General features: G+C 44.1%; 1 protein-coding gene across 4 annotated transcripts in view; it reads right to left on the reverse strand.

The window, feature by feature from the left end:
* Window positions 1-368: 368 nt before the first annotated feature.
* Window positions 369-27,074, reverse strand: part of kif26ab (kinesin family member 26Ab) — a 67,861-nt gene continuing 41,155 nt past the window's right edge. For 3 of the 4 annotated variants that reach the window (XM_042218214.1, XM_005916730.3, XM_005916732.3), the window contains 12 exons: window positions 15,848-16,031; window positions 13,026-13,238; window positions 11,915-12,008; window positions 11,018-11,280; window positions 9,968-10,151; window positions 9,072-9,231; window positions 8,589-8,751; window positions 4,512-7,764; window positions 3,759-3,952; window positions 2,888-2,911; window positions 2,507-2,657; window positions 369-2,420 (listed from right to left, as the gene is read on the reverse strand). In XM_042218214.1, the coding sequence (XP_042074148.1) occupies window positions 2,239-2,420; window positions 2,507-2,657; window positions 2,888-2,911; window positions 3,759-3,952; window positions 4,512-7,764; window positions 8,589-8,751; window positions 9,072-9,231; window positions 9,968-10,151; window positions 11,018-11,280; window positions 11,915-12,008; window positions 13,026-13,238; window positions 15,848-16,031 (5,065 nt within the window). In that variant the 3' untranslated portion in view covers window positions 369-2,238. Of the gene's footprint in view, window positions 2,421-2,506; window positions 2,658-2,887; window positions 2,912-3,758; window positions 3,953-4,511; window positions 7,765-8,588; window positions 8,752-9,071; window positions 9,232-9,967; window positions 10,152-11,017; window positions 11,281-11,914; window positions 12,009-13,025; window positions 13,239-15,847; window positions 16,032-18,735; window positions 23,160-27,074 lie in introns of those variants that run through there. The other variant, XM_005916731.3, reaches the window with a different exon arrangement.

Here is a 27,074-nt window from a genome sequence, read left to right on the forward strand (position 1 = left end):
ATTACTGCTCGGCACCGCTAACTTGAAATTTCGAGTTACTTTTTTCTCAAAATTTCGAGTTACGGATACTTTTTTTTTTGTGGCGGAAACGGGCTTCCATAGAGTAACAACTTGCTCATTCACTAAAGCACTTTTTTCTACACGCATTCATTTTAAAAGAGAAGATGCTGAATAAACAAACATAAAACAAAAGGGCAAGTGTGCCATGTCTAGTTTTGTAATCCTGTGGCAAAGGTTTCTCCTGGTTAGTTGCTGTTTTAAGCTACCACTGTAGTAAAGGTATTTATTTGGAATTTTGTGAAAATAATTGTAGAATAAATAGTATTAAACACATGAAAGGGTGAAAAAAGTCAACTCCGAATCATCGGTAGGAAGGAACATTTTATTCACAAGTACTGTAAAAGTAAAACACAAGCTGCCATATTGTACATTTATACACAGGGTCTGAAAATCCTATACAAAAAGAAAGGTATTAGAAAATATGGGTTTTGATATGAAATATGACCTTACATATAATAATTTCTTGGAAAAAAGGTCTTGGTTTGGTAATAGTTCTTTAATTCATGAGCATAACCCCACATTAGTGAACACACAGAAATTATTGTAAAAAATTAGAATGGTAAAAAATGGAGTAGAAATCATTCTTAAAAGTGATTAAAAATCTCATGCAGCATCTTCAGAGAGGGCCTGAGATAGTCCATCTTTGTAAAACAAAGAAAACAAAGTCGTATTTGTCATAGATATAGAAGTCAAACACAGCAAGATACGTCAAAGCCAGTCTGTTTTTCTGAACAATCATTTTCACCAATCATCTTTTTTGTCTCCGTGTCAGCTGTTTGATTCATAAGCACATTCTGGCAGCCATGAAGAGCTGATGCCATGATTGATTTTGCTAAATAATGCCGCAATCTTTTGCTTTTCACTGTATCGTTTCATGGAGAAATTCTGGAGTCTTCGTTTGAGACATTAGATCAACGTCAATGATTAGTAGATTAGTAGAGTAGGGACAAAAGAGAACAAACTAGGTGGTTGCCCTTACTCGGTAATGAGGTTCTTATTGTAGTTGCAGTAAATGTATTGGAATGCATAGAGCTGAGGCTTGGTAGCACTTAAAAAAGAAGTAGTGTCTAACAGACTGGCTGACTTGTGCTCATCAGTGCTCCTTTTTATTTTACAGTATATAAAAAGCCCCCAGTCAAAGCCCATTTAGAGAAATAGTGGGCTCACTGATGGGCACCGGTAGAAGTGTAACCAGTCATCATATGATCATTGTAGGTGAGTGGAGGGAAGGTTACGTTGCATGACCACATACTGAGGCACCAGAAAGAATGGCTGAATCAAGAACAATCACTTATCGTCCATCACAGTGCCCCTCTGATTGATATGTTTTGGCTTAAACTTTTATTTTAGTGAGATAAACACGGGCAAGCACAGTTTGAATAAACTCTCCTTCCCACAACAAAACTGCTGCTCTACCTAAGTGCATCCACTGAGACCCATTTTGAACAAGGCAACTGGAGGAGAAAAAAAACATTCACTCTACCCTGCAAGCAGCTTTCACAGGACAGCTGGCAGGAGTTGAGTGATGACAGCAAATACAGTCCTTGATGAAATAACATAGTCCAGTTTGAAAATTTAGAAAACTACAGAACCAGAGAGTTAACATAAGGCGCAGGAGGCTGAATGATCATGGATAAAATGCTGACTGAGGTTTGAAACAAGAGAAAAGGCAGTCTGGGAGAGCAATAACATTAGCTTATTGCTTTTTTCTTTTTACTTTATTTTTCCCCATAAAAAGGACATTTGTACACATCACATATTCATTTAATACACTATACAATGGAATATAAAATATTTTTCTTAAAAGCAATATGTTCAGGGAGTAGGTACGCTTAAGATACCTGCGCCATAGGAAAAATAACGACTCGAAACAAAACAATAAAAAAAGGCACTTCCAGGTGTTGTTCATTGACTCTTGAGTAGGTGATGGCCACTGCTTTGCCATAGAGGCAACAGCGTTTGTGCTCATGTGTCATTCCTCTGCCGTGTCCTGGTAATGAGGCACTGTAGCTAGGTGGTCAAGATTTCCTCTGTTTACATGTTAAGATCCACTCTCATCTCACTTCCGTCTTTTGCTCTTCTTCCCAGGGACTTCTACACACTGACTGCTACATTTCATCGTTCTTTTTCTTCTCACTTCCATTTCCTTTCCTTTCCCGCTCCTACTTACTTTTGTCCTCAGACTTCGACTTCACGTAGCCCCTCCTGAGTGCCAGGTGTTGACATGCTGATGTCAAAGCACGTCACCATCATGACACGGGCCTTGCACAGGTTGACGCAGAACTCCAGCTCCTCTGTGGCCTGTGTCAAGGCCTCCAGATACTCTGGAGATTCTTTATCCAAATTCTGGTCCACCTCAACTGTTGGAATGAGGAAAGCAGGATTTAGTTACATTGTCTGCTACCAAAGTTTATTTGTCATCTTACTCTCAAAGGAAGTGACTTACACTCTCCTATCCACTTGCTGGGGTCCATCATCAGTCGGGCCTTCGTGTCTTCCAGCTCCTCCAATAACACTTGATGCTTTGCCCTCACTTCCTTCACTTGCTGTTGCCTTCTCTCAAGCATCTTCAGCTTACTGTTAAAATACAGCAGGCCCTGAGGGGAAAAAGACAGATTATACTGATTTAAGTAACTATCAAAAATGCAGTTAAAAAGTTCAAAAGGTTGCATTACATTAAAAAGGGAAGCTATCAGTAAACTTCATTGATAAACGTGAAATAAAGTCAAACAGATAATATACTGCTTGTACGTCACATTTGGCTCGCTGGTAATACAGTCTGTGCTGCTTTTAATTAAACATCAGTTTCTCTGAAAAACGAGCTCACCTTGTCAACGTCTTGGAATGGTTGCTGAACACGGGATTGGAAAAAAAACAATAAAACAAGTTAGTGTGTTGGACAAGACAGAGTGTTATATATTAAAACATATTCTGTTTGCAATGGATTTTAACTGGAATTTTGTAATAGGTGCAAAAAACAGTAAAAGAACTAAATTGACATTGATGATGAGGAGAAAAGTAAATCAGACTACCTCCTGTCATTGATTTCATATGTATAAGTTTAAAAATATCCCCCTCCAGCTGCACTTCATGGAAACAGTTAATGACCCAGGAGGAGTCAGCAATGCAGACTGCTCAGTGATGACTGCTGTCATTGAGCTGATTCGGGTCGGTGTCAGGTGTCCTCGCAATCATCGCACATTCTCTGACCAATCTTTTCACCGCAGTCTTCTTTTTCGTTTTTACACCCCACCGTATCACCATCACATTCAGCAGTGAGGCGAGTCATCAGTCATACTCAGACCAATTAACCCTCATTGGTAATTGCCTACTGAACTCTTGACATTCCCAAGGAGTGCTGCCAAAATACCAAGCACTGGGAATCTGGAGACGCAGACATTTTAACTCCAGGATTTGCCACAGAGCTGGCTGAAGGTCAGACGTCTGGGACATATTATTCCTGTCCTGTTCTTTAAAAAGAAGCTGGGGAGAAGGGAGCTAAGAAATTCCCACACTGCAAGTCAGTGTGATTGTATCTTAATGTATGGCATTGATGTTGCAGATGCAAAATGCTGCTAAGGCTTAGCAAGTGGGATTTACACGGCATCAACCCAGACTTCACTTTACCCAAAACAGGGTTCAGAAAGATGAACCACTAAACCAGCAAAACAAGCCAGCTGTGACCTGTGTCTGCTCACCTCTGCGGTTTCCTCCTGACGGCGCCTTTGGAGCCGTTCCACATCGTCGATCTCATACACCTTGATCTCAAAGGGTTCCTTCAGTGGTCCAGACATAGGAGGCAAGTCCACCCACTGACCTGCTGTGCTCACCTTCTTCCCCAGAGATGCTGTGTCTGGCAGGGGTGCTGGGATTAGCCGTCTTCTTTGGAAGCCTAAAGCACCAGGCAGACAGGCACCAATTAGATTGCTAACATACAACAGCAGCATTTGCTAGGATCTATAGAAAAATATATATAAATCCCACTCTGAGATATAAAGTGATGCAAGGCTTTACAGTGGTTGGTTGAGCTGTGGCGACTGCATACTTATAAGAGTTTCATGAGATATGTGGATTCAAAAGGTTGGTTTATCCTACATGAATTGAAACAGTTATACACGAGACAATGGCCTACATAAAAATCCCCATGTTCAACTCTTATTTGATCAATACACAGATCAAAGATGCCTTGTCTGAAACATTCATTAATGTTTTTCACATTTACTCTACGTATGAATTATGCATGCTGCTGATTCAGAAGGAAACAAAATCCGATGAAATGCCCATTTGTGGTTGTAATAACAATGGATCCACAAATTTATGGTTGATTTCCTCTGAGACAGCACATATTTATTACTCGGGTGTGTGCCACGAAATGTATATCACAATATTTGTGAATATTACCCATTCCTAGATTACTTGCAAAACCCCGAAATCCCAAATTAGTTTCTCACCGTTTGCTCTCTTCTTGGGATACTTGGAGCTCTTTGCTCTCCCTGAAGATGAGAAGCCGCTCTCGCTCATAGAGTCGTGGGCAGAGGAAGCGCTGCCTGTGGCTTCACTGTCACGGATCATGCTTTCATATCCGCTGCTGCCACCGCTGTGGTAGAACAGAGCTGTGCGTCCCATCGCCGGAGGTAGCTCCCCGCTCAACACGCTGCTGTTGTCACTGCCGTGGCCACTGCTGTAGCGCTGAGGCCGCCTGGGTGCTGTGATTTTACTGTATGGAGAAGGCAGCATGGCTACTGGGGATTTGTCATCACTCACATTCACCCCGCTGTCATTCCCACTGTCTGAGTCTGCTGAAGCTTTCACGTGTTTTCCTGATATGTTGCCTGTTGCCAGTTCACTCACACGGCTATTTGCAGCTCTAATGGCCTGCTTTGTGCCCATGATAGTGCCTCTTCCAGGCTTGCTGGTGACTGCAGCGGTGGTCCGAGGAGCCGATGTCCGTCCAGAAGGAGGGAGGTTGGCATTAGTGTTTCTGGTAGATGGGGCAGCCAAAGACTTTGTGGAGGAGCTTAAGCCCTTGGAGCTGTTGGCTGATAGTGAACGTGCCTTAGAACCATTAACAGCTCCCAATGACCTAGGATTTACAGAAGCTTTTACCTGTCCAGGTTTGCTGACATTTCCTCCACTTGGGGAGGATGGACAGGAAGCAATAGGAGCGCTGGATGAATTGGGAATACCGAATCGAGAAATGGACTTGCTTGATTTGCTACTACTGCTGCCAAGACTTGCCCCACTGTTCTCTCTACTAAGCGCAGCTCTGGAACCTGATAAGGACAGACTTTCACACCTTTCCAGTGATATCTGACTGCCATAGTGCTGCCCAGCCTCTCCTCTAGGCCCTTTGGCCTTCAAACTGGAGGTAACTTTGGCCGTGTTGAGGCTGGAGGTTTTGAAACTGTCTACTCTGTGGCATACCTCAAGCTCATCTTCTGATACAGCCGCCCTCGCTCCATAGGTCCTTCCTGCCTCCCCATATGCTGTCTTTAAGGCACTTTGGGGCAGCAGTGTCTTCGTTTTATGGTCAAGACTGGATTTTCTCACTGGAGGAGGAGGAGGCATGGTGCAGTCGGGTTTAGCGGAATTGCTCGCTTTCTGTGAGTTGGCCTTGTTTTTCCCCAGAGAGGAAAATTTAAGGCTTGTGGCAGATGCAACAATATCTTGGCTTCCCTTGTAGTCCGTGGTGGAATGAATGACGGGCACTGTTCCCAGGGTGGTGGCACCTCGTCTCAGCTGAGGCATTTTGCTGGGTGGATTCCTGATGGCTGATTTCTCACAGCCATCAACCACCCTTTGGGCTGAGGTAGACCCCTGCACATTGGGAGAGCGAGGTACACTGTTGGTGTTGCTGGACGTTTTGCTGGAAGGGATGCCACTGGGGGGATTTCTGAGAAATTTGCTGGTATTGCTGGAGTCAGAAAATTGAGGTTCAGAGTGGTTGTCAATGCACTTCCAAGGATCTTCCTGTTTAACCTCTTGCCTTAGTGGCTCTCTACTGCTGCTGCTGCTACTGCTGCTGCTATGAGAGATAGATGAGGTAGGTTTAATCTTCCTGGGAAGACTGGAGTGGACTATAGTTGGGCCCTGTGGGGAGGAGCTAAGCGAGTGAGCTTTAGTTATTTTAGATGTAAATTTTAGGGAGCCTTTTGCTGATTCTGGTGATGGGGGGCACTTTGTCAGTGACAGCTTGCTTGAGGCGGCGCTATCACTGTCTAGTTCAGAAAAACTAAATCCGCTGTCATTTAGGGAGTTCTTGGCATTTCTAGGCGAGGAGACACAATTAAACATATCCAGGGAGTCAAAGTAAACGGTGGCCTCTGGGCCCATGTGTTTGGCCTGTGGAAGGAAGACGTCTGTGGAATGAGCCCCTTCGCTTTCCAAGGTGCAGACACTAACCTCACTCAGCCAAGAACTGATAGATGAACCTCTGCTGTCTATACACGCCATTCCTCCCTCCTGAGGGGCAGTGACCACTGAAATGTTCACCTCTGACCCTCCAGCGGCTGATGTGTAGGCATCGAATTCATCATTGATGCTACTGATGATGCTGACAGGTCGAGAACCAGAGGCCAGGGCCTGAAGAGAGCAGTCACTGTTAAAGCTAATAATGCTCGATGGCCGGCCTTGATCTACTATACTGCCTATAGATAGCTCCTCCACCACAGTGAACACCAGCTCATCCTCTCCGTTCAGCTCCACAGGCTGCTGCAGGGTGACGGTCGCTCTAAGGATGTCCCGGTCCAGACATCTTTCCCTCAACGTCGAGCGTACCTGGCACACCTCCACCGGAGCTCTAAGTAAAGGCGAAGTGCACGGATCCCTTCTTTTCGCAGCTTGGTGGCTCATTCCAACAGGTGGCATTCTGGTGCTTGATCTTTCCTCATTGTCAGTATTTTCTCTCTGCTGCGAAGGAGGCGGGGCTGGCTTTGGCAAGGATTTCTTGCTGGAGTAAATCTTCTCTCTCACCACAGGTTCAGTAGGTGGGGCAGCGGCAGGTGCCAGTTTGTTTGCACTAACCTTGTTTTCTGAAACCAAGGCCTTCTCACCATCAGCCCTGGTCCTGCAAACATTTTGAACACTCTCTGATGGTACCCTTTCCACAGGCATGCATTGCCTCTTGGCACTGTCAACTTTAGATTTGGCACTGGGACTGCAAGATGGCTGCGGGGGGACCGATTTAGGAGATTGTTTGGGTGAGATACCCTCTTGGTTGTAAGAAATATTTGCTACAGTCTTTGGTGAAACAGAGCTTTGGCTCTCTTTAGATTTGTCCATCTTGGGGCTAGCCTGGGATCGTTTTCCCTCTCCAACAAAAGCAGTAGGTTCTTCACTGCCGTCTATGCACTCAAGCCTCTCTTGCAGTTCAGCAAATGTGTTGCATTTAAAGAAATGGTCTCTGTCCAGAGGGCCCTCTTTTGCAGACTTCTTCTTGTTCAGAGAAGGGATAATTGGAACAAAGGCAGGTGGGCCTTCATTGTCACTAAGCTCCCTGTCTGAGATTGCAGTTCCCCCAGGGCCCACATAAATAACAGTATCACAAGACTGCTCACTACTAGAGGAGTATTCTGGGTCACTGAGCAAACAGGGCAGGTCTGGGTCCAGGGCTACTGTCCGAGGGTGAAAAGGCCTGAGGTGGGGGGGCCTCCGGATCCTCCCTTCCTCACACGAGCTTTCACCTCCAGATGAACTAGACGCATACTGCAAAACCAAGTTAGAACAGAGTAGAGATCTGTAAATGATCTCACAAAATGATAAAAGGAAAATTAACATAACAGACTTTGCAATTTACAAAATCACTTTAATTCTTATAATTTAGAGCAGATTCATATCTTACTAGTTTGCAGCAAAATCCATTTCAGAGCATATTTTAATTCCTATAATATTACCGGTCAATATTTATCTAGAGGTTAAAAGTGCACATCAATAGCCCCACAGAAACTAATGTCAATAATGCAAATTGTTGTCTGCGGCCTGCATCATAATCATAATGGGGACTAAATAAATACATGCTGTCATTTCACCTAATTATCTGGAGCATATATTTCCCTAATCTAAGGGAATACATCACACACTTCCTTAGGCGGTGGTATTGATTACATGATTATGTGCTGAGGAGCTGAGAGAAACTAACTCTGACTTACTGCACTAATAATATTTCATTTGTGGGAGCATTAACACATTCATTTGGGTAATAGCTCCAAAATTACACGAGGAAGACAAATTTAAGGACTTTAATAATGCTGTGATTTATGATGAAGGTAATTAAAGTTACGCATGCACATTAGGAATGTAATTGCTACAATAGCAACACTTAATGATGAAATAATGTTTAATAATAACGATTACTCTTCATTTATCATTTATAAACAAAGAGCAACATTAAATGGAGCTTTATTAAGATTTATAAGGATTATAATAAGTTCTTAAATTATACAAATGCATCGTTAGTGGTGTCACTGGAATTTCATATTGCTTGTTCATCGGTTTATCAGTGTGTTACTGCACATGTTTACACGCCGTACCTTAGATTTCTTCTTTCTCATTCGGTGGATCCGGGATGCCAGCTGGATAGTGGTGAGCGAGTCAGCATAGTTGGCTGGGGAATCTGAGATGTGGGCAATCATAGTTGTTCTGCAGTTGATGTTGCCAAGGGACTCCCTCAGCAGCATTGTCAGTTTGCTGTCTCTACAGGGAGCATTTACATTGTTATTAGCAAACAGCCCAGTAATATTTTACTGGGGCAGGCACGTTAAATCCTCCGAGCTGAAAAACACTCCCAAATGACAAGTCATTAATCTTTTCATACTTGAGTAACTACAATATAATCTTGTGCAACCCCAGTGAAAGCTGTTGTGCAGCTAACTAAACAAACTGAACAGTCGCACAGAAAAACCTGCAAGGTTGACAACACATGCGGTGACTTGCCTGAAACAATTAACATATAGATACAGTTTCTTGGAAGCTAAAACGCAGCCGACTCTAAAACCTCATGTTGGTGTTCTCACCTGTAGGGTACATGCTTCGCTCCATTTGTTAAAGCCATTATGACGTTTCCCAGTGCATTCAGGGAAAGACACAAGCCTCCTCCTCCATCTCTGCTTTTACTCAGGACCTTTTCGCAGCTCCCCAAGTCAATAAGGTGCAGCCTGCTTCGTCCACCCGACACTGCCAACGGCAGAAGAAGAACCAGGTGAGCAAAACAGACACTCCCTATGTGGAGTAAGTTGCCTGTACAAAGTGCCCTGATGACAGGAGTGGCATAGCTGTGTTTGAGCTGTCTGGATTATTTATGAGTAAGACTGCAGCCAGACTGCTAAACCTCCACCAGATGTGTAACTCATGGCAACAAGGAGTCTCCTTTGGTGAGACACGTAAAACGAGAGAATCTACTGACAATTAGAAACACAGTCCCCCATCGAATAATTTAAAAATGCAGACAGGGCGAATGCCAGCGTCTGTCCTTGTAAATCACAGAGCTACACATTATCCTGTTGGTGATTGATGTTGTTCATAAACCAGCAGGCTTTACTTACTCTAAACCACAATGTATTACAAGCATGCAAATACATTTCTGGTTTGCAGAGACCAGAATGAATTCATCAAACGCAAAAAAGAGCCTGCGATTTTCCATTAAAAGCTAAAGTGCGATCAAATCCACTTAGCCATCTAAAGAGCTTACGTTTAAAAAAAACAAAAAAACAACAACAATTAGTGATAACTAAATGGAGGCGCCTGTTAATCTAGATTAGCTTGTATTTTAGTACTTTTTAGAGCAAGTGTGGACTTCATTCACTAATCTGGCTGCTTGCGCATGGTTCACTCTATAATTTTCTACTATAAATTTGAAGGGACAACTTTCTGGTCCTATGCTGCAGGGCAGTAGTAATGCAATAATACTAACTTCCCCCTTTTCCAGTCTTCTCCATGCGGTACTGGTAAATGTGCAGTGTGAACAGCATGTGGGAGTTCCGTCGCTCGTCCTCATCAACATTCGGTCTGCTGGTGCTCCGGGCAGCGATGGCTGCATCCAAGAAGAAGGCGGCTTTCTCAGCAGTTGGGGCACGAAGCTCACTCTGGTTTTGAAGCTGAAGGGCGAAAAGGAAAACCAGAGAATAAGGTCAGGGTATCCGAAAAAGGACTGATGTTTAAAAGAAAGAGAGACAGAGAGAAACGAGAAAGAGAAGGTAACCAGTTAATTGGACTCTGCCACACATTTCTTGCCCATTAGATTGGGTCTCAGGGGCTATTAAAACAGCAGATATGCACACAGTGGGAGGAGGATTAGGAGAGGTAATAGTGGAGCAGGAGGCAGGGGCTCTTCACCTCAACATGATGTGATGATGGCAGTGGTGGGATACAGAAGGAAAGGAAGGAGGAGGCAGAAGAGAGAAGGCACACATAGCTGCTGAAGGAAAGCGCAAGAGGGAGATTCATAGTACTGCACACCCTTTGAAGTTAGAGTCCATGCATATCCCCCAAAAACAACATCTGACAGCAACACCTGTGAGAGCCTTCAAACATACAGTCACAACCCCCCTCTGCTATTCCCACTCCCACCACACACACACACACACACACACCCAGTAATACTTCTATGGCATTATAGAGGGCTGACACTAATACATCAGTAATAGATGCTGACGGATGCTGACAGAAGAGTCAATACAAAGGTAAGAAGAAAGCCATCAATACCACAGAAGGGTTGGGTAGAAAATATAAAGCAAGGGTTTTAAGAGCAGGTAGGGTAGGAAGTCACGGGAGATAAAAACACACACACATATATATACACACATTGCACTCGAAGAACTTTAAACATCTTTGAGGGGAAAAAAAGAGCTAGAGCCTAGACAGTAAAAGATCAATACTCAGTCAGACTAATATTTTATAACCCACAGAGAGAATGAAAGGATCAGTGAACAAAGAAAAAGTGGAGAGATGGAACACTTCTCACCTGAGTGCCACAGATGGGATCCTCTCTCAGGTGGATTCCCGGGGATTGGCCTTCCTGCAGGCTGCCGGACGACACCTCAGACAGCAAGTCCTTTAGCTCCTCATCTTTTCCAAAGATTTCCACTGCAGACACGCGGACTGAGAAGCGCGTGCCCGTCTTCTCCTTGCGCTCGTTGATGAGCTTGAAGAGCCAAGAAATGGCACAGGGCACAATGCCTAGGCTTTGAGTGGAGCTGTCTTTGCCAATCATGGTGTATGTCTTGCCTGAGGATGTAAGAAAGGAGGGGGGGGGGATAAAAATATTGCCTTGTGTGTGGAAGCCGGCTGCACTCACTATATGTTCAAAATAAAATTGCTTCTTTTATCAACCTGTCTGAAATAGGCCTGAAGTTCACAAAGAAATAGGCACTGGCATTGGATATTTTCTGAAGGGTTATTCTGCTAAACAAATGGTGCTGAAAAAAAATTAATAATGGCAGATGTGAAGGATTTGAGGTAATATTTGGAAAGGCAAAAATAAAATAATAATAACTTTTTTCTTTTAAATCAAATGCTAATCCAAGGACCTGTTCCAGACACAGCCATTCTGCACAGAATTACAGAAACTGGAAACAGCTGCATGAGAAAAGCAGGCCCTTCAGCCTAAGAACACTGGCCAGGCCAATTACTAAGATTTTAATTACAGACTGAGCCCTGAAGCCTGAATGCAGCACTTTACCCCTCACCCCCACACCAGACTCACTATCCATTCCTTTTCCTTCAATCACCCATTCCTTGACTCACCCCAGTGCACCGCTAAGCCAATTGTGGACATCAAGTGTAGCTAACAAAGAGCAATGAGAGTTTTCTTTGGCTAACAAAGGCACTTCTCTAATCTGTTGCCAGTGGAGAAGCTTACCGAGCTTTACTTGGCCAAAGCAGAAGATGCAGCCGTCTGCACCATTCACCACAGATTGGATGACCTCAGCTACTGTCCCTGAGCACACCTCAGCCTGTGGAAAAACACAAAGAGACAGGCCCTTCACAGTCAGTTTGCAATTCGAGGAACGCTGTAAAACAGGCACAGTGAGCATTTGGCATTGCTTACACCAATTCATGTTATTAGTTTCAGTATTTTTCATCACTCAAGTGCGTGTGTGTTTGTTTGTTAACGTCTGTTTCCGTGTCTTGCATGTCGAGGCAATCTGTTTCAGCAGAGGTCCTCTGGGGCAAGGCTTCAGCAGCAAAGGCCCCTTCCCATACATCACACAGCAAACAAGACCTCTAACAGCAGAACAGCTTGTTGTTACTGTTAGCCACCAGCAGTGCTGCCCCAGCAGCACAATCTAGCAGCTTGGCCTCAACTATGTAGCAGAAACATTTAGTCTTTAGCCATCAGCAGCTTACTTAATTTTAAAAAATTGCTCAAAGTAGGCAAAAAAAATCTGAGGTTTTTCTGGATATCCTACACAGGTGATGACATCCTACACTCTGCTGTCATAGTTATTTAGAGTTCGCTGCACCATGGCGACACGCAAACAATACTTCAGATTACCGTACCTTAGATTTTCTGTTAATTTTGTCTTTGAGCAAAAACAGATTGAGTCATTCTCTTAAAAGATTTTGGTGTTTGTCTTAATATGAGAAGAGAGCAAATCTGATCCGCTCCTAACTCACATGTACTAAACATACTGTATATCTGACCTTTGACTTTGATCTCAGCACTTATGCCTGCTGTGTCTTCCAAATGGCTGAGGTTAGATATAGCTGTCCTATGAAAGGAGTGGTTAGATATAAGTGGAGTGGATTCAAATCATTCCGTAGAGGGCTTAAAAGCCCAGCTGTTAGGCCCATGTTGCTAAGAATGCCCCTTGACCCAAGAAAGGCATTTTTTTCTCTAAGCCTCTGGTCACACCCTGCAAGTATAAAGACGTCCCTTTGCCCTTGAGAGGCTGAATTCCCTGATAACAAATAGAAAAATAGCTCTCTTGCTCTAATACACACACACATACACAAAGACTGGCCCTTACTTGTGAAGCATCCTGGGTAAAAACAGCATCAAAGGCAAATATCTTTGGGACGGCCACAGTGGCGGATCTCCTGTGCCCTGAACTAGAGTGTGGGCTGGACGCAGGATCGTAGAGGGTCAGCTGCTTCTTCCTACTGTCTACTTTCAAGAAAGACTGAGACTCTGAGGAGTCTGCAGCCTCCAGAGACGGACAGATACGCATCATCACTTTCACCTAAAGCAACATCAAATAAGCAAAAAGAGAGAACAGCGGTGTGTTAGAAATTGAGATGGCACAAAAACACGACAAAAAGACAGACATTTTGATTATAGTGCACTAAGCGAAGAGACGGGAAAAACATATGGCAGGCATTCAGTATAAAAGTTGCAAACTGAAGGTCCTTCAGCGTTTGTGCATTAAGATCACGTTCACTTTGTCAGAGCTGATGGACACTGAAAGTTACCATGGAAACTCTCCCTGGGTCAACACATTGGCTAATGGTGTTAGTAAAAGGCAGCAAGGTGAGTATTGAAAGTCACAGCTGAAAATGTTAGAAATTGGTGTGTGTGCAGCTCCCTGCTGGGGGATTATCCCACTAGAGATTGTTTTTTCTGGACCAGGAACAGCTCACCAGCGTGGGAGTGCAGGAGCATATGCCCTCCCTGCCTGTTGTTCCACCTCCTAACTCTCCTTTTTCTCTCCTTTCCCTCTATTGCCTGCAAAACGACTGGCCGTCAAGTGACCCACCCTGCTATATTCTGAGACATATTGTATTTATAAAATGAGCGTAGGTTCTTAACACCTTCCCCGGGTCAACATATAGATCTTGATGCCAACATGGTACGCTAAACATGATCGCATCTTGCATCTAAAGATGTTGATTCACTAACATGCCCATTCATGCCTTGTGGTAGGACCTCTTTTACAGACAACCTATGTCTCTAATGCATAGATGCACAGTTTGTGGTTTGTGTGGGTGTGCTTATGTGTGTCAGGCTATATGACACCTCTTTAGAAATTCTGACATCTCTATATTCCTTTACAATCTGATGGTCAGATAGCGCCACTTCTATTTCTCCAAAGGCTCTCTGGAAATATATCTGTGACTGACAGGGAACAGAAATGGCTCTTTGGATATGTTTAGCAGTCTTTAGAGTCCCTCTCAACTCCCAGAGTATTTAGTGCTGCGCCTAACATTACATCAGCTGAATTGCTTCTGTCCTACAGTATACATGACAGGGAACTCAATCCAGAGTCATTTTAAAGCTTGTTAAAAAAGTACCTAAGGTGCCTCTCAGGCACTGAAATAAAACCCTTAAAATACAACCAACTCTCTTCCCTTTTTGACATAGGGCTGCTTTGCTCAGCTCAGGACTCTCCACCATCTTCACGCCTACACAAAAGGACCATTCTTCCCTGACTCGTATATTAATATTGCTACAGATATAGACTTCAGCACTCACAAACAATGTGGCTGGAAAACCCTTTCTTTCAGTGAGTGAATTCATCTTGGATACCACAGGCCAAGTGCAAGCACTCTTTATACTCCACAGGGGACTCTTGTTGTGACTGACAAGTGCATATGTTGAGTGAATTACATTTGCTATGTCATTTAAACAAGGCTTCCATATATGACAACCACATGTCTGTCCACCAGACAGAGGCTACCAAGTGAGCTAATGTCCCTGTTTTATTTACGTTGGCAGAGATCAGATAGTGGAGGCCACAGAGGATTGGCTGTAGTATTTTCACACCTCGGACTCCGTGCTAATGGCCCCTGGTTCCCTGTCCCTTGATCCCCCACAAAATCCATTAGTGAAGCTTGGCATGACTCCGTCCACTCAGCTCCTTACACCTGAACGAACTGTGTCTAGGTCAAAAGTGGAGAAGTGGAAGTGACCCACCTACACCTGATTGGAAACATTGATTGAATTCGAATGAAACAGATCCGGAGAAGCCGTGAAAGCGACTGAAAATGTTATTTCACGTGCGATTCCACAGGTGAAAGAGAGGCAGACAAACCAGGAAAGCACACGGATCTGTTTACTTTACTATAAGAAAACCTGAAAATCTGTGCAAGCAGACTTGGAACAATATCATAAAATGTCATAAATCCTGATCTCCCGTTGAAAACCAGCTGCTTAAACGGCACAGATGGATCATATACATCAGGTGTGAGCTTGAGTAGGCTTGTTAATAGCACAGGTTTTTTATGAAGTCCCCGTGTCAATGGGAGATTTACAATATGTGGCAAAATTTCAACCGTCTGGATACCTGGCAACAGAAGCGAGCACTTCCTGTCCAGGTGGGATCTAATCTTGTTAGGGGACTTCTTCTGCTTTATAAATACAGGACGCCAGCTCAGACAAACAATACCCAATAAACCACAAAGGAAGAGAGATGTGTTTATACAGCTTTGTTTAATGACTGCTCTATCGCTGGCAGCCTGACTTTCAACACTGCACACTGCACCTAAAATGGAATTAGGAGTCTTGATGCTAACGTGACCACAGATTGGTGAATTATAGTTTTTACTGTCTTTTCTGTGTTCACAGAGAGGAATGCTGGTCACACAAACTGAGTGAATTCATGACATTCCAGCAGGCTTATCTGGCTGCATCTGCATGGACTGGACCAGACAGCACGCTGCCTGCAGACCAGTCTGTCGCCACTCTGCATTCAACCCTCCAAATAGGGGTTTGTGTGTATCCATAAATGTTGGCGCACGCAGTTCTGCAGGGCAAGGCAGGAAGGGAATGGTGGCTTATGAGAGCACGTGTTGTATAGCTGTTGTGCATTAAAAGCATTCTGTCTCTGGTGCCTCTGTGTGTGTCTTTTCTCACCTTTCCCATCCCTGGATTTTCCTTCACTTTGGAAACAGCACGGAGCAGACATGGTGGGGCAGGGGGTGGCGAGACCTGCAGGATACCGCTGAAGTTGGTCGGGTAGATGGAGGGTTCTTGCGGGTTAAGCAGGGAAGGCAGGTTTTTCTTCCGCTTGGAGGAAAGATTCAGCTTCTGAGCTGCCCTGGAGGTGGGAAGGGGAAAAAAAGCCTTGAAAGTAAAGCTATACTTAGAAAACTACCAAGCTGTAAAGTTAAGCAAATCCTTTTTCTTTCTCTCTCAGGTAATGTTTTCTTGAGGAGGTACCCTACCAAGAGGTTATTGATTTTAAATGTCTACCTTGACAAAAACCACACGCTAACACTTCAACATAAAGGTCAACAATCTGCTCTTAGTCTGCCAAAGTAAACAAAGTCAGGAGGTGAGTTACACTATGCCACCACTCCCAACCCTTCTCCACTCTAAAAATGCTTTCCCCTCAACTCCCAACTCATACGCCCATAACAAGAAGGATAATGTTTCAGCTCTCGACTTAAACTAAAAGTGGAATTCTCTTACACCTTTATGTTTTTATACAGAACAGCTCTCTAAGACAAATGGTCACCAGGTTCTCTGCTCAAAGGGACCAGACGCAGACTGTAAAGCCACAGGAAATACATGCACGTATTTTGATCAAACACAGCAAAAAAACTGTTGTGGATGTGACAGCTGAGGACTGTTGAAACACTTCCCTCTACCGCATACTTGTGTCCTTCTCTGCTAATCATTGCAGCTAAGCAATGATGACAGCATCATTTGGGTGGCTGTGACTCAGAAGATAGAGCAGATGATCTACTAATAAGAAGTTGTGGTTCAATTGCTGGCTGCATCCCAAAGTATCCTTGGGCAAGATACTGAGCACTGAGGTTCTCCTGATGTGTAATTGTTAGCTAGAAAAGCATTAGAAAAGACCCATATTGTTTTAGTATTTAGTATTATTACCTTATTGTTAGGGTTGTTTTTGTTGTGCATCTGCACTTTATTGTTGTCAATGTCTGCGCATTGGACAGTGTGAAACGTAATTTCAATTCCTTTGTATGGCAAGTACATTTGAAGAAATTGACAAATAAAGTTTTCTATTCTATTCTATTCTATTGAGACAAACCTACAACATGTATGTATTTTGGAAGTTGTAAACAACCTCGATAATCAGATGTTAGTTTAGTGATATCTAGATAGTCACATGACAGTTCTGCTGATACCAAACAGAACCCAGTTCTGTAAGTGAATTGACCTTTTTCACAGTTTAAATTCCGCTGTCATTCTGGTCTCTTTTCAAAGTCGAAAAGATCTCCATAGAACAATCAGAAGGAGTCATTCTTTTTTGTGCAAACCTCTTCAACTTTATAGGCAACACCAATATCTCTGCCTGGCCTGCAGGGACCCCGGTCCAGGTGGTTCGAGTTTTTGCTTTGCCCTAGATCAGTTAACACACACCTCAGGCAGTAATTCAAGGTCACTAAGGAAAGTAATACCCAAAGGTAATTCAAATGCACTCAAATGGGTTTCATTTAAGCAGTCAGATTTCAGAGAAGTACGGGGAAGACAAAGGGGCGGTTGTCAACATGAAGGGAAGTGTGGCACGGAGAATTAAGACCTGAAGTTGAGAATAGAATGTGAAAAATCTGCAGAGCAAGGTTTTTGAGGAGAGGTAGAATACATAGAGAACATGAAAAGGAGAAAAGAGGAAATCTGGAGTACAAAAAGGAACAGATCCATGTCCTGGTGAGTAGCATTTTTCTAAAAGGCCAGCCTGAGCTCATTAGCTGTGTTCTGGGCTCCTCTGGACAGGACTAGGTGGGCTGCTGCCAAAAACAGAACCCACCTCTCGTCCCTATCTCCTTGTATCCTGGAGTGACAACCCACCCCGCTTCCTCTTCTCCACCCCCTCCCCTCTCCACTGTACACCCCCTGCAGTGACAGCCCAAGAGCACAATCAGCGAACACACTGCTTGCTGATGGAATAATTATTGCATCCAAGAAGACTACAGGAGAAGCCGCTCCCCGGGGAGCTGCCTATGTGTGATAGCATGCGAGACGGATCGTGTGACACGGAGTGAGATGGAATAGATGAATGCGAGATGGAGAGAAAGAAAGGGGAAACTATAGCAGAGTACACGTGGCGGCGCGAGTCTGCGAGTGTGTACGCGCATTTATGAGAGGCATCCGCAGCACATTCATTCAAGATAAATCTACCCTGTCCCTCTGTCTCTCTCTGCCTCTCTCCCTCTCTCACCCCTCACCTCATTCTCTCTTCTCTTTGAGTTTAGACAGAAATCAAGCAGCACCCACAGAGTAGCATAGAAAAAAAGCCACTCCACTTCATTTATAATTGTTTTGACCAGCGAGTAGCGTTCACAGCCCAAAGCTGCGATTGTAACCTTGAGCTTTAATTCATGCAACACAATGACAATCAGTGCACATGTTCATGAATGGAAGGTGAGGGATGATTATGCTAGGGCTTTGTTTTTTTCAACACAGTCACACGTACACAGGTAAACTGCTTGTCTCTCCCCACCTCTCCCTCCCACGTCCTCTCATTTCTCTCTCCTCTCCTTACACAACTATATGATCAGTCATTGGAAAAAAAGAGAGAGAGGCAGTGAAGAGAGGCTCAGATTTCTTTGCCCACAACAGCTTGTCCACCTGTTCACTCAATCTCAATGCTAATGAAGCTGTTTTCCTTCACAACTTTCTCTAAAATGCTCAAAGGAGACTCTATATGTATGAGGAAGCGAAGCCCGAAAACACTTGAACGTACACTCATGCTTTATGAATTCTGTTGAATGTTAGAAAAGTGAGCCAAAGCTTCCCCCCCCCCCGACATGCACACATTGTGAGATACTTACAGCTCTTTCCAATCCATTATCTAGTTTATGCTCATAGTCAAAAAACAGGCAACTGATAGAGTTCGACTTTGCTGTCCTTGTCCGTGTTGTCACTTTTCTCCATTATTTGCACATTTGCTACGCCGGCACACTCAGCAATTACACAGCGAGGTGGGGTTGCTTGCTACTCAAGGCACAGAGGTCCTTTTCGCTACGATCATCAACGTTCCACTTAATTTCACAGAGGCTTGTGAGAAGCTCGGGGGGCAGAGGGAGAGCGACGAGTGGGAGGCGTGGGCGTCATAGTAACTGAATGGAACAAGCGGCAGGTGGGGCTGGGTGGAGGTGGGCAGACAGGATGAGTGCCCTTCAGGAAAACCAGTAGGTGCGCAGTGAAGGTGTAATCCAGAGAGTTTCTTAAGAGAAGGTGAGGACGAGGTTAGGATGAGGATGTGCACCTCCTGTGTTCATGCACTACGAAAGCATCTCTAACTCCTTGCGTGTCTCCTTCACCTGCAAAAGTTCAGACGCAGTTCAGAAACCGCAGAAACTTGGCTTGTCCTCCGACTCAGTTTTACTTTTTCTTCGCATCCAATTCTTCAGTCATCCCATAGGCTGCTTTTTTCCCCTCATCCAGTTAATCCACCGTACTTGTCTGCTGTGAGTGGTTACAGATCCTTATGCCTCGGTCCTTCCCAGACGCTCTACTGCTTACAGGCAGAAGGCAGGGAAAATAATCAGCGCTCCTGGCTGGGCTGCAAGATTTCCTTGAGTAGCTGAGAATGAGAAGAATTCCTGCTCCTGTTCCACCTCTTAGTCCTTCTCCTGCAATCGGAGAAATTCTGGCAGCTGTCCTGCCGTGTCTCTCTCTATTTCTCTTTCCCTGGCTCTCTCTCTCACACACACACATCCACGCACACACACATACTCCCTCTCTCTCCCTGCCTCCCACCTCTCCCTCTCTCTCTCCCTTTCTTTCCTCAGCCCAGCCCCTTTTCCCTCCGACTGCCAGACGAGGTGTCAGCGCTCGATTGCTGGCTGCTTGCGGCGCAATTTGCGAGTGCTCTCTTTCTCTCTCTCTCTTTCTCTACCCACACGCACACACACACTCACTGTCTCATTCAGCCTTCTGCACAAACACACATGCATGCACCCCACCACACGTCACATGAATAGTTAATGCATGCAGGAGCCCTCTCTTCTTTTAGGGTCCCACACTTCAAACAGATTTGGTTAGTATGCCTACAGTGTATGCATCCATGAGCCCGAGAGTACATGTGTGTTCCTGTGTTTTTGGGGTGGCATGTGTACACTACATATTTGTATTATTTTATTTATTTTTTTGTCGTTGCTAACAGATGTAATTAGCCGGAAGAATGAGAGCGGTATTAATCATAAGGAGCAAGACAGGATAAGGAAGGATGTACTTAAGAGGAGAAAAATGGATTTCTTCAATGAATGATGCTCTGACTAAACTGGAAAGCTGAGGGAGATTAAAAAAAAAAAAAACAAAAAAAGAGGACAGACAATGAACAAATGACTTCTTAGAAAGGCAGATTTATGCTGGCCACTAAGAGAGAATGCAGTCAGTCAATGGTCAAGGGTAAAAAGGGGAATGAAAGCATGTGAGTGGGTGAGCGCTGGGGTGAGAGTACCCTGTATTCCCTGGGCTGCCAATTTACCAGTAAGCCCTCTCAGCCCCCCCAACCAGCCAGTCTTGTTTGAAAGGCTGCTACTTTGGCTGCAGAGTGCCTACTACAACATATCGGCAAACAGAGTGGGTGTGAGACTTGCCAGATGAAAGTACATGCAGCACAAAGCTCTATCGGCTCCTCTCCTTCTGACACAGTGCCCCTTATATGAACTCTGCTGGATTAAATTTGAAGGCAAACAATAAAACCAACACCACCTACATTTTTCGTACAGTAATAAAGCTGTTTGATATATCACATAACCTTTTCCTTCTTCCCTTTCTGCCCTTCCATAGCATGGTTACCTTTGCTTTTCTGCAGTGTTTGCTTTTCTGAGGTGGGCTTATTTTAAAGTGCTAGGACTGTCTCCTAACAGAGTTCTACATGCTTCACCACCATCGAATCCCTTTGAGCAATGATTGGCAACAGATGATGAGTAAAAGACAATACTAATGTCGGCATTGGTCACTCTGACAGTGCAACCGGTAATTATTCTCATCCCTACTGCTGCTACCACCAGTGTGCTTTTCACTGTTATACATCAAACTGACATAAAAATAGGGGACAGCCACAGTTGGAACTATCCTGATAGTCTTTCAGCTCCATCACTGTCTTCTTATGAACAGACCTTAGGGACAGATAATCAGAGTAATATATATAAATGAGCTGAAGCAAGACAGATGTAAAATCAAGAACCCTTTAAATGAAAAGGTCTCCCGGTGCCTTTGTTCGAGAAAGGACATGCAGATTTCATCCTTTACCTAAGGAGGGAGTGAGAGCGAGGGAGGAGCAGAGGTGGTCAATGGTGGCACGACAGAGAAAGAATGGTTAGGCTGTATTTTCTGACTAGATTCAAAGCTTCACTGTAGCCTGTCAATAATGTTCCCAGCCTTTTTTCTTTGCTTTGTCAAATTAACAAGAGAAATTCCTCTGACCCAGAGAGACATTAGTTGGTGCGCCCATTAGCTTGTTTGTACAAATTTGTCTCTGTTCTGCACGCCAGCTATACAGCTCTTTAGGTACCTCTTTTCTGTGGTTAATTACCATGTTGGCCGCATTTACTATCCTTGACACTTCCTTTCTGTGAATCTCCTTTTTCCCCCCTCTGCAGACAAGATAAGGCTGCTCTGGCCATTCATGCGCGGATCAGATCACTCAGTCTGATATGAGACTGCTTTACCCGCGCCACCCCACCCACAGCGAGTCTCCCACTGCTGCTGATTAGCAGGCTGGCATAGCTCTTCACGAATGGGAGATGGGAGTACTGGGGCTACAGCCAGCTTCAACACCATGCAGTGATAATGACTACGGCACAATGAGTTCACTCGCTCACTGGTTGCTAGAGAATTTACCCCATACCAGTGACGGCATTTGTGAGACTTTCTCTTTAGTTGAAGCCGTTATAGCCATGTTGCTGTTGTATATACTGAGTATTTTGCCCTCACCATAAATGCCAAATCAGCAGATGGTCATGATTGACTGGGCTGGATGTCTGTTGATCTATATCAGAGCAGGTACTGTGTTTTTGAGTCAAAAGATAATCATTAGGAAACCTCCCCAGAGCTAAAATCAGTACAGGCTGTCTTATTGATGGGCTGCCCTTGACATGATCAAACAGCTCTCTGCCCCAAAGGTGTGGGGGTATAACATAAATCTACTGTCTGTAGGAGAAATACAGACTTAGTTCTGTTAAAGCAAGAGCACCAGACCGAAGTTTTGTGTGCAGGCAGACATCGCTGTGTGGTTTTCTCTTTGCCAAATTTTAGGTAGGATTAAAGCAAATCTGCATCTCTGCACTGGCCTCGCGGTCCCAGGTCACCCACAGCCTGACCCAGCCTTCGTTAAACTTTGGCAGTGATTAAGTGACCATGACATCAGCCTGTGAACACACACACATGCATACACACACATTCATACGGTGTGCAGACGAGAGGAGGTGATGTCATCCTCTGCCAACCAGCGCTGGCAGCGAGAATGCCCACCCAGACAAGATTTACTAACAAGGTCAGGATGCCGATCATTAAATGAGACAAATGCTTCCATGCCATAAAAGCTTCCTGAGAGTTCATCCGTTGTAGCTGTATTTCAGAGGATTAGAAAAGACCCTTTGACTGCCCTGTGAAGCTGTAAGTGTCACCATCTTTCAGATGTGGAGTATAAACATACGCATTAACCTAACACTAAAAGCTCGGGTGGTCACATAAGGTAGGTTCTTAAACTAACCAGAGAAATGGTCAATGGACTTTATTTATATACCTCTAGCCTTGCTGAATACTTAAAGCATTACAAGCATCATTCATACATATAGCACTTGTGCTTTACATAAATATGTAACTAAGGGACCATTTTGGGGAATCAGTATCTTGTGCAAAGACACACCAAAGGACGCGGGCGGAAAAGCCAATAAATGAAGCACAAGCCTCTGTTTAGTGGATAACCTGCTCCACTCCCTGAGTCACAGCTGCCCCACAGAGACATAGTTGGGTTACCTGAGACGCAGCACTGAACATATGGGGAGAACGCTTTAGAGCTGGCTGTTGAATAGATGACAGAGCCTCCTGTGTGGCACAGACGTTTAGTCTGATAATGAGCCCGTTTTCTTTCTAAAGTCTCCCTGCAATTAAAAGACCTCTGATATAAACACTCATTTAGTTTTTCTCACTTCCTCCCTCTTATCCTAAATCACTCAAAACAACTGCCTGAGGCTACAGCAGCATGGACACTGAAATTAATGCCGAATATGGTTTTAAAAAAAAGGAAACGGAACAAAAAAAAAAGCAAATTTAATTTAAAAAACCCGCCAAAAAAAAAGAAAAAAAGCTCCCACCTGGAGCTACGGAAACAGACATTCTCCTCTGTTCAGCATGGTTATCTTATCGTTCAGATTCAGATTCAGATGAGCATCTTTCCAAACCAAGATCTTTCCAGTAGTTTTGAAAAATGTGTTTCCTCACTCCTTTGGCAGCCCCAGGTACATTAAAATGGAAGAGAGAACTATCAGGCTTATCAGGCTGTCAGTTAAATCTTATCAATCCAAAGCTCTGAAGCTTTCAACTGACTGCGAGGCTGCTTTCTCCTGCTTGGCTGTTTTAATAGTATACTGAAGGTAGAGCTCCTCTGTGCTGTATTGGCTTACACAGCAGCAGTTTGCTGGAAGTGGCCAAACACCTCCAGGCTAAGATTTATAGACTTTCTATAAATCCTCAGAAATAGATAAACGAATCCCAGCAAAACCAGACAGCAATGAATGCAATGTCCAGTTAGCTGAGTGATACCCTGCACGGCACACTCCAAACGCATCGGACCGACGCTTTTCAGGAAAGCTCTTTGTTCCAACAAGGTGTTCAACAAGCCTTTTGTTCCTGCTTAGCGTCTGGCCTTGGACACAGAATATCAGATGGATCATTATTTGTGCGCTGACTGCTGACGGCCCAAGGCTGAGCATCTTCACTGCACCAATCTGCAGCCAATTAAGTAAGGCCAAATGCATTCATGTAACATCTGTGGATACAATGCGTCATCACAGAAAAGAAAGGATTCCGCACAAAAACTGATGTCGCCTTTTTGCAATTGACTTGTCGCATTTGTATCATAATGTGGATTCAGGGAGGTTTCCTGTCAGAAGAAGAAAAAGAAGTGCAGCTTTCCCTAAATAAAATCCCAAATTCTTCCCGGAGGTTGTAAACCTGTTTTGTTGCAATCTCCTTAGAACTCTTTTCAACCGGTCTGTGGACTGAGTTGGAAAACAAGGGATTAGGGTATCCTCTGGAGAATTGCTTGAATAACAGGGGATCATTTGGAACACGGGGGAAGAAAAGGATTCTGAGTGGTAAATGGAGGGAAAAGCACTGTAGAGGTGAGGAAGGCGTTAAAAAATGAATTGGGGGGATAGTAAGTAAGAGAAAGCTGCAGAGGAAGCGTAAGGAAGGAAGAAAGAAAGACGGAGAGCGAGGGAGGGAGCAGCAGGCTGTAGAGCCAAGTCCTCTCTTCGATCAGTGGGCCTGGCTCTGTGCCAGTGAAGCGCTGTCCATGAGGAGGTAAATCATTTTCTGCCTGAGAAAGAAACAGGGGAAAAAATGATTGGTGGGGGTATGCCACAGCCATCTTGGAATTACTTTATTCCCAAAGATGGGAATTCCCAGTCGGCCAAAAATAAATGGAACAGTTGGCCCAGAAAGTGAAAAAACTCATCAATATTCAAGAAAACCTGGTTTGGTGATTCAGTACATGAGGGTAAACAACACAAATTTAAGAAGTGGCTTGTATCAGCGCAGACGTAAAAAGAACTTCTTTTTACTCTGATTTTGTTGAGAAAAATCAAAGAAACTATGTAAGGCTGATTTGTCTCCTGTGCTTTTGGATGTCAGATCAAGAAGAACTGGCTCATGCCAGTAGACCCTCACTATCCCACTGCGGTACAGAGAAGGCGCTCTGTGCCATTGCCAATAAGGTTAAAGAGAGGTGGGAATATTTTTGGCAGACAAACACACAGGGTTTTTGTGTTTAACACGCTGAATATTAAGTATTGTGTCTCCAGACACCCTGCACAGTCACACACCCACTAATTCACCTCAACCCCGGAGTGAAAGGCCGCAAAACTCTGTTGCCAAGCTAGGGTCTTAAGGAAGGCTTAAGATGAGCAAAGGAAGGAAAATGGTAGGGTATTGTTGCATTTACTTTCACTTTATTGTTCCTTGTAACATTGAGGATCAAGTCTTGCAAATATGGCCTTAACTAGCTTGAACACTGGGCCATGACGAGGTGAAGAAAGCACAGGCTTTAGCTCTGCAGGACATGTTTGTTAGTCATTTGGATAAATGAGCCAATTAAACTCCTTTGTGGAAATAACTGGAAATTACTGCATTGAAATTCAAAGGTCATCCAACAAAAATCTCTAACAATTGACTCTAAATTGTTTACAAGAGGTTTCCAAAAATGCAGCGTCAGTAAAATGCTCCGCTAATGTGTCAAAACTGGTTCATGCAGCAAAAGTAAAAGTCTTTGGAAGAACATTCACTTTTCAGCTGATGGGTGACAGATGATAATGAAGACATGTTCATCCCTGCTCCGCCGACTGCAGTCTCCCCACCTCTGGCACTGCTGACAAAGATTAACAGCTGCTTTCATCTCTTCCAGAGCATTTTCTCTCTGCTCCTCAGACAGCGCTCCAGGTATTTTGCTATGCTCCTCTCCCAGGCTGCAGAGAATCTGGAATAACTCCACATTTTCACATGTTGAACTGCGATTCACCCGTCATCCCACCCACGTCTTGCCTTCAAAACATCAGGTAGGCTGTTGCACTCAGGGCACACAAACACAACTTTTGGAACACACATGAAGTTATCACTGACTGAGTGACGTTTCCTGTCTCGGAAATCGCTTCGGTGCTTTTTTAGAAGCAGGATATTTGATAGACAAGCAACAAATGAGGCCTGTTATCAGACAATTACGAGACAATTCCTCAATCAAATATTATGCCCCTGTAGCGTAATGCTGTCAGAGGGGAAACTAACGTGAGAGCGTGATAACTTTGGGAGAGACGGGCAACGGGGAAAAAATTCTTCTGGATCACTTCTCCACTTCATTAATCATTTGCTGCCAGAGTAAGACACCTAGCTATTATTTATTTGCACTTTCCCACACAGAGGCTATCACAACAAACAGGCCCACGGGCTGATGAGAACATTTGGGAGTGATTAATCAGTGGGCGGCCTGGCGAGACAGAAAGCAGGGGGAGGGGAGGTCTTACATGTGTTTCCTAATCTTTCATCTATATTCTGGTCAACTGGTAACCCAACTAAAACCAGAAAAGGTCCAAATCAGGTGAAATGGGCAGTACTGTCATGAAAGACCACGTAAATCAAATGAAAAGTGGAGACCAATCTGAAAATAAAAGCAGGGAAAGCAAAGAAACCGCGTGGCTGAGAAAAGCCACCAAAATGCCAGCGACTGCAGCCACATTATTCAAATTAAGCAGTTTATCCTGTATCACATACTGATAAACTGAGTCACCGAAACACACACAGCTACACTTGCTGGTTCTCATAGAGCGTATGGGGAAAAGGGGATTTTAGCACACCACAGCTGGCTCTCATGCGCTGGGTCGTGAACCGATTATAGGCTATAATCCTCTCCATTCAAGACGACGTGCATGTAGAAAACAGTGACAGGAACACAGGGGAGATCAACCGTCCTCGCAGCTTTTAATTTGATACGGTGGTTTTGCACGTCCAAGCCGCTCGCTTGTCTCATACATAAGTGGACATGAAAAGGTGGGGCACAATATCCTTTACAATTACTCTTAATCTTCATAATTCTCCACTAAGAAGTAGACTGTGGAGCAAATAAAACATGGGCGATGTACTAGAAGGACCATTAGGCATCCATCCTGTTTTAATGTAGCTTATTTTGCATTAACTGCTGCAGACTATAGTGAAGCCAGAAGTTAATACTGATAATAAACTGTCAGCAATATTTTTTATGTTTAATTTTTCTTACAAGCCCCGTTGTTACTTGTTTTAAATTCCCCACAGCTACCATCAACCCATGTGAACCCTTTCAACCTCCTGGAGCCAAGCTACATATAGATGGAGATTAAAATAAAAAAGACAGTGTTATCGGAATGAAATGATTCAGCTACTAGGGCTGTGGGTAATGAGGGAAACCTGT

The sequence above is a fragment of the Haplochromis burtoni genome, unplaced genomic scaffold (genome assembly GCF_018398535.1).
Source record: "Haplochromis burtoni strain Fernald_Lab_line unplaced genomic scaffold, NCSU_Asbu1 Contig_16, whole genome shotgun sequence".
Classification (NCBI taxonomy): Eukaryota; Metazoa; Chordata; class Actinopteri; order Cichliformes; family Cichlidae; genus Haplochromis; species Haplochromis burtoni.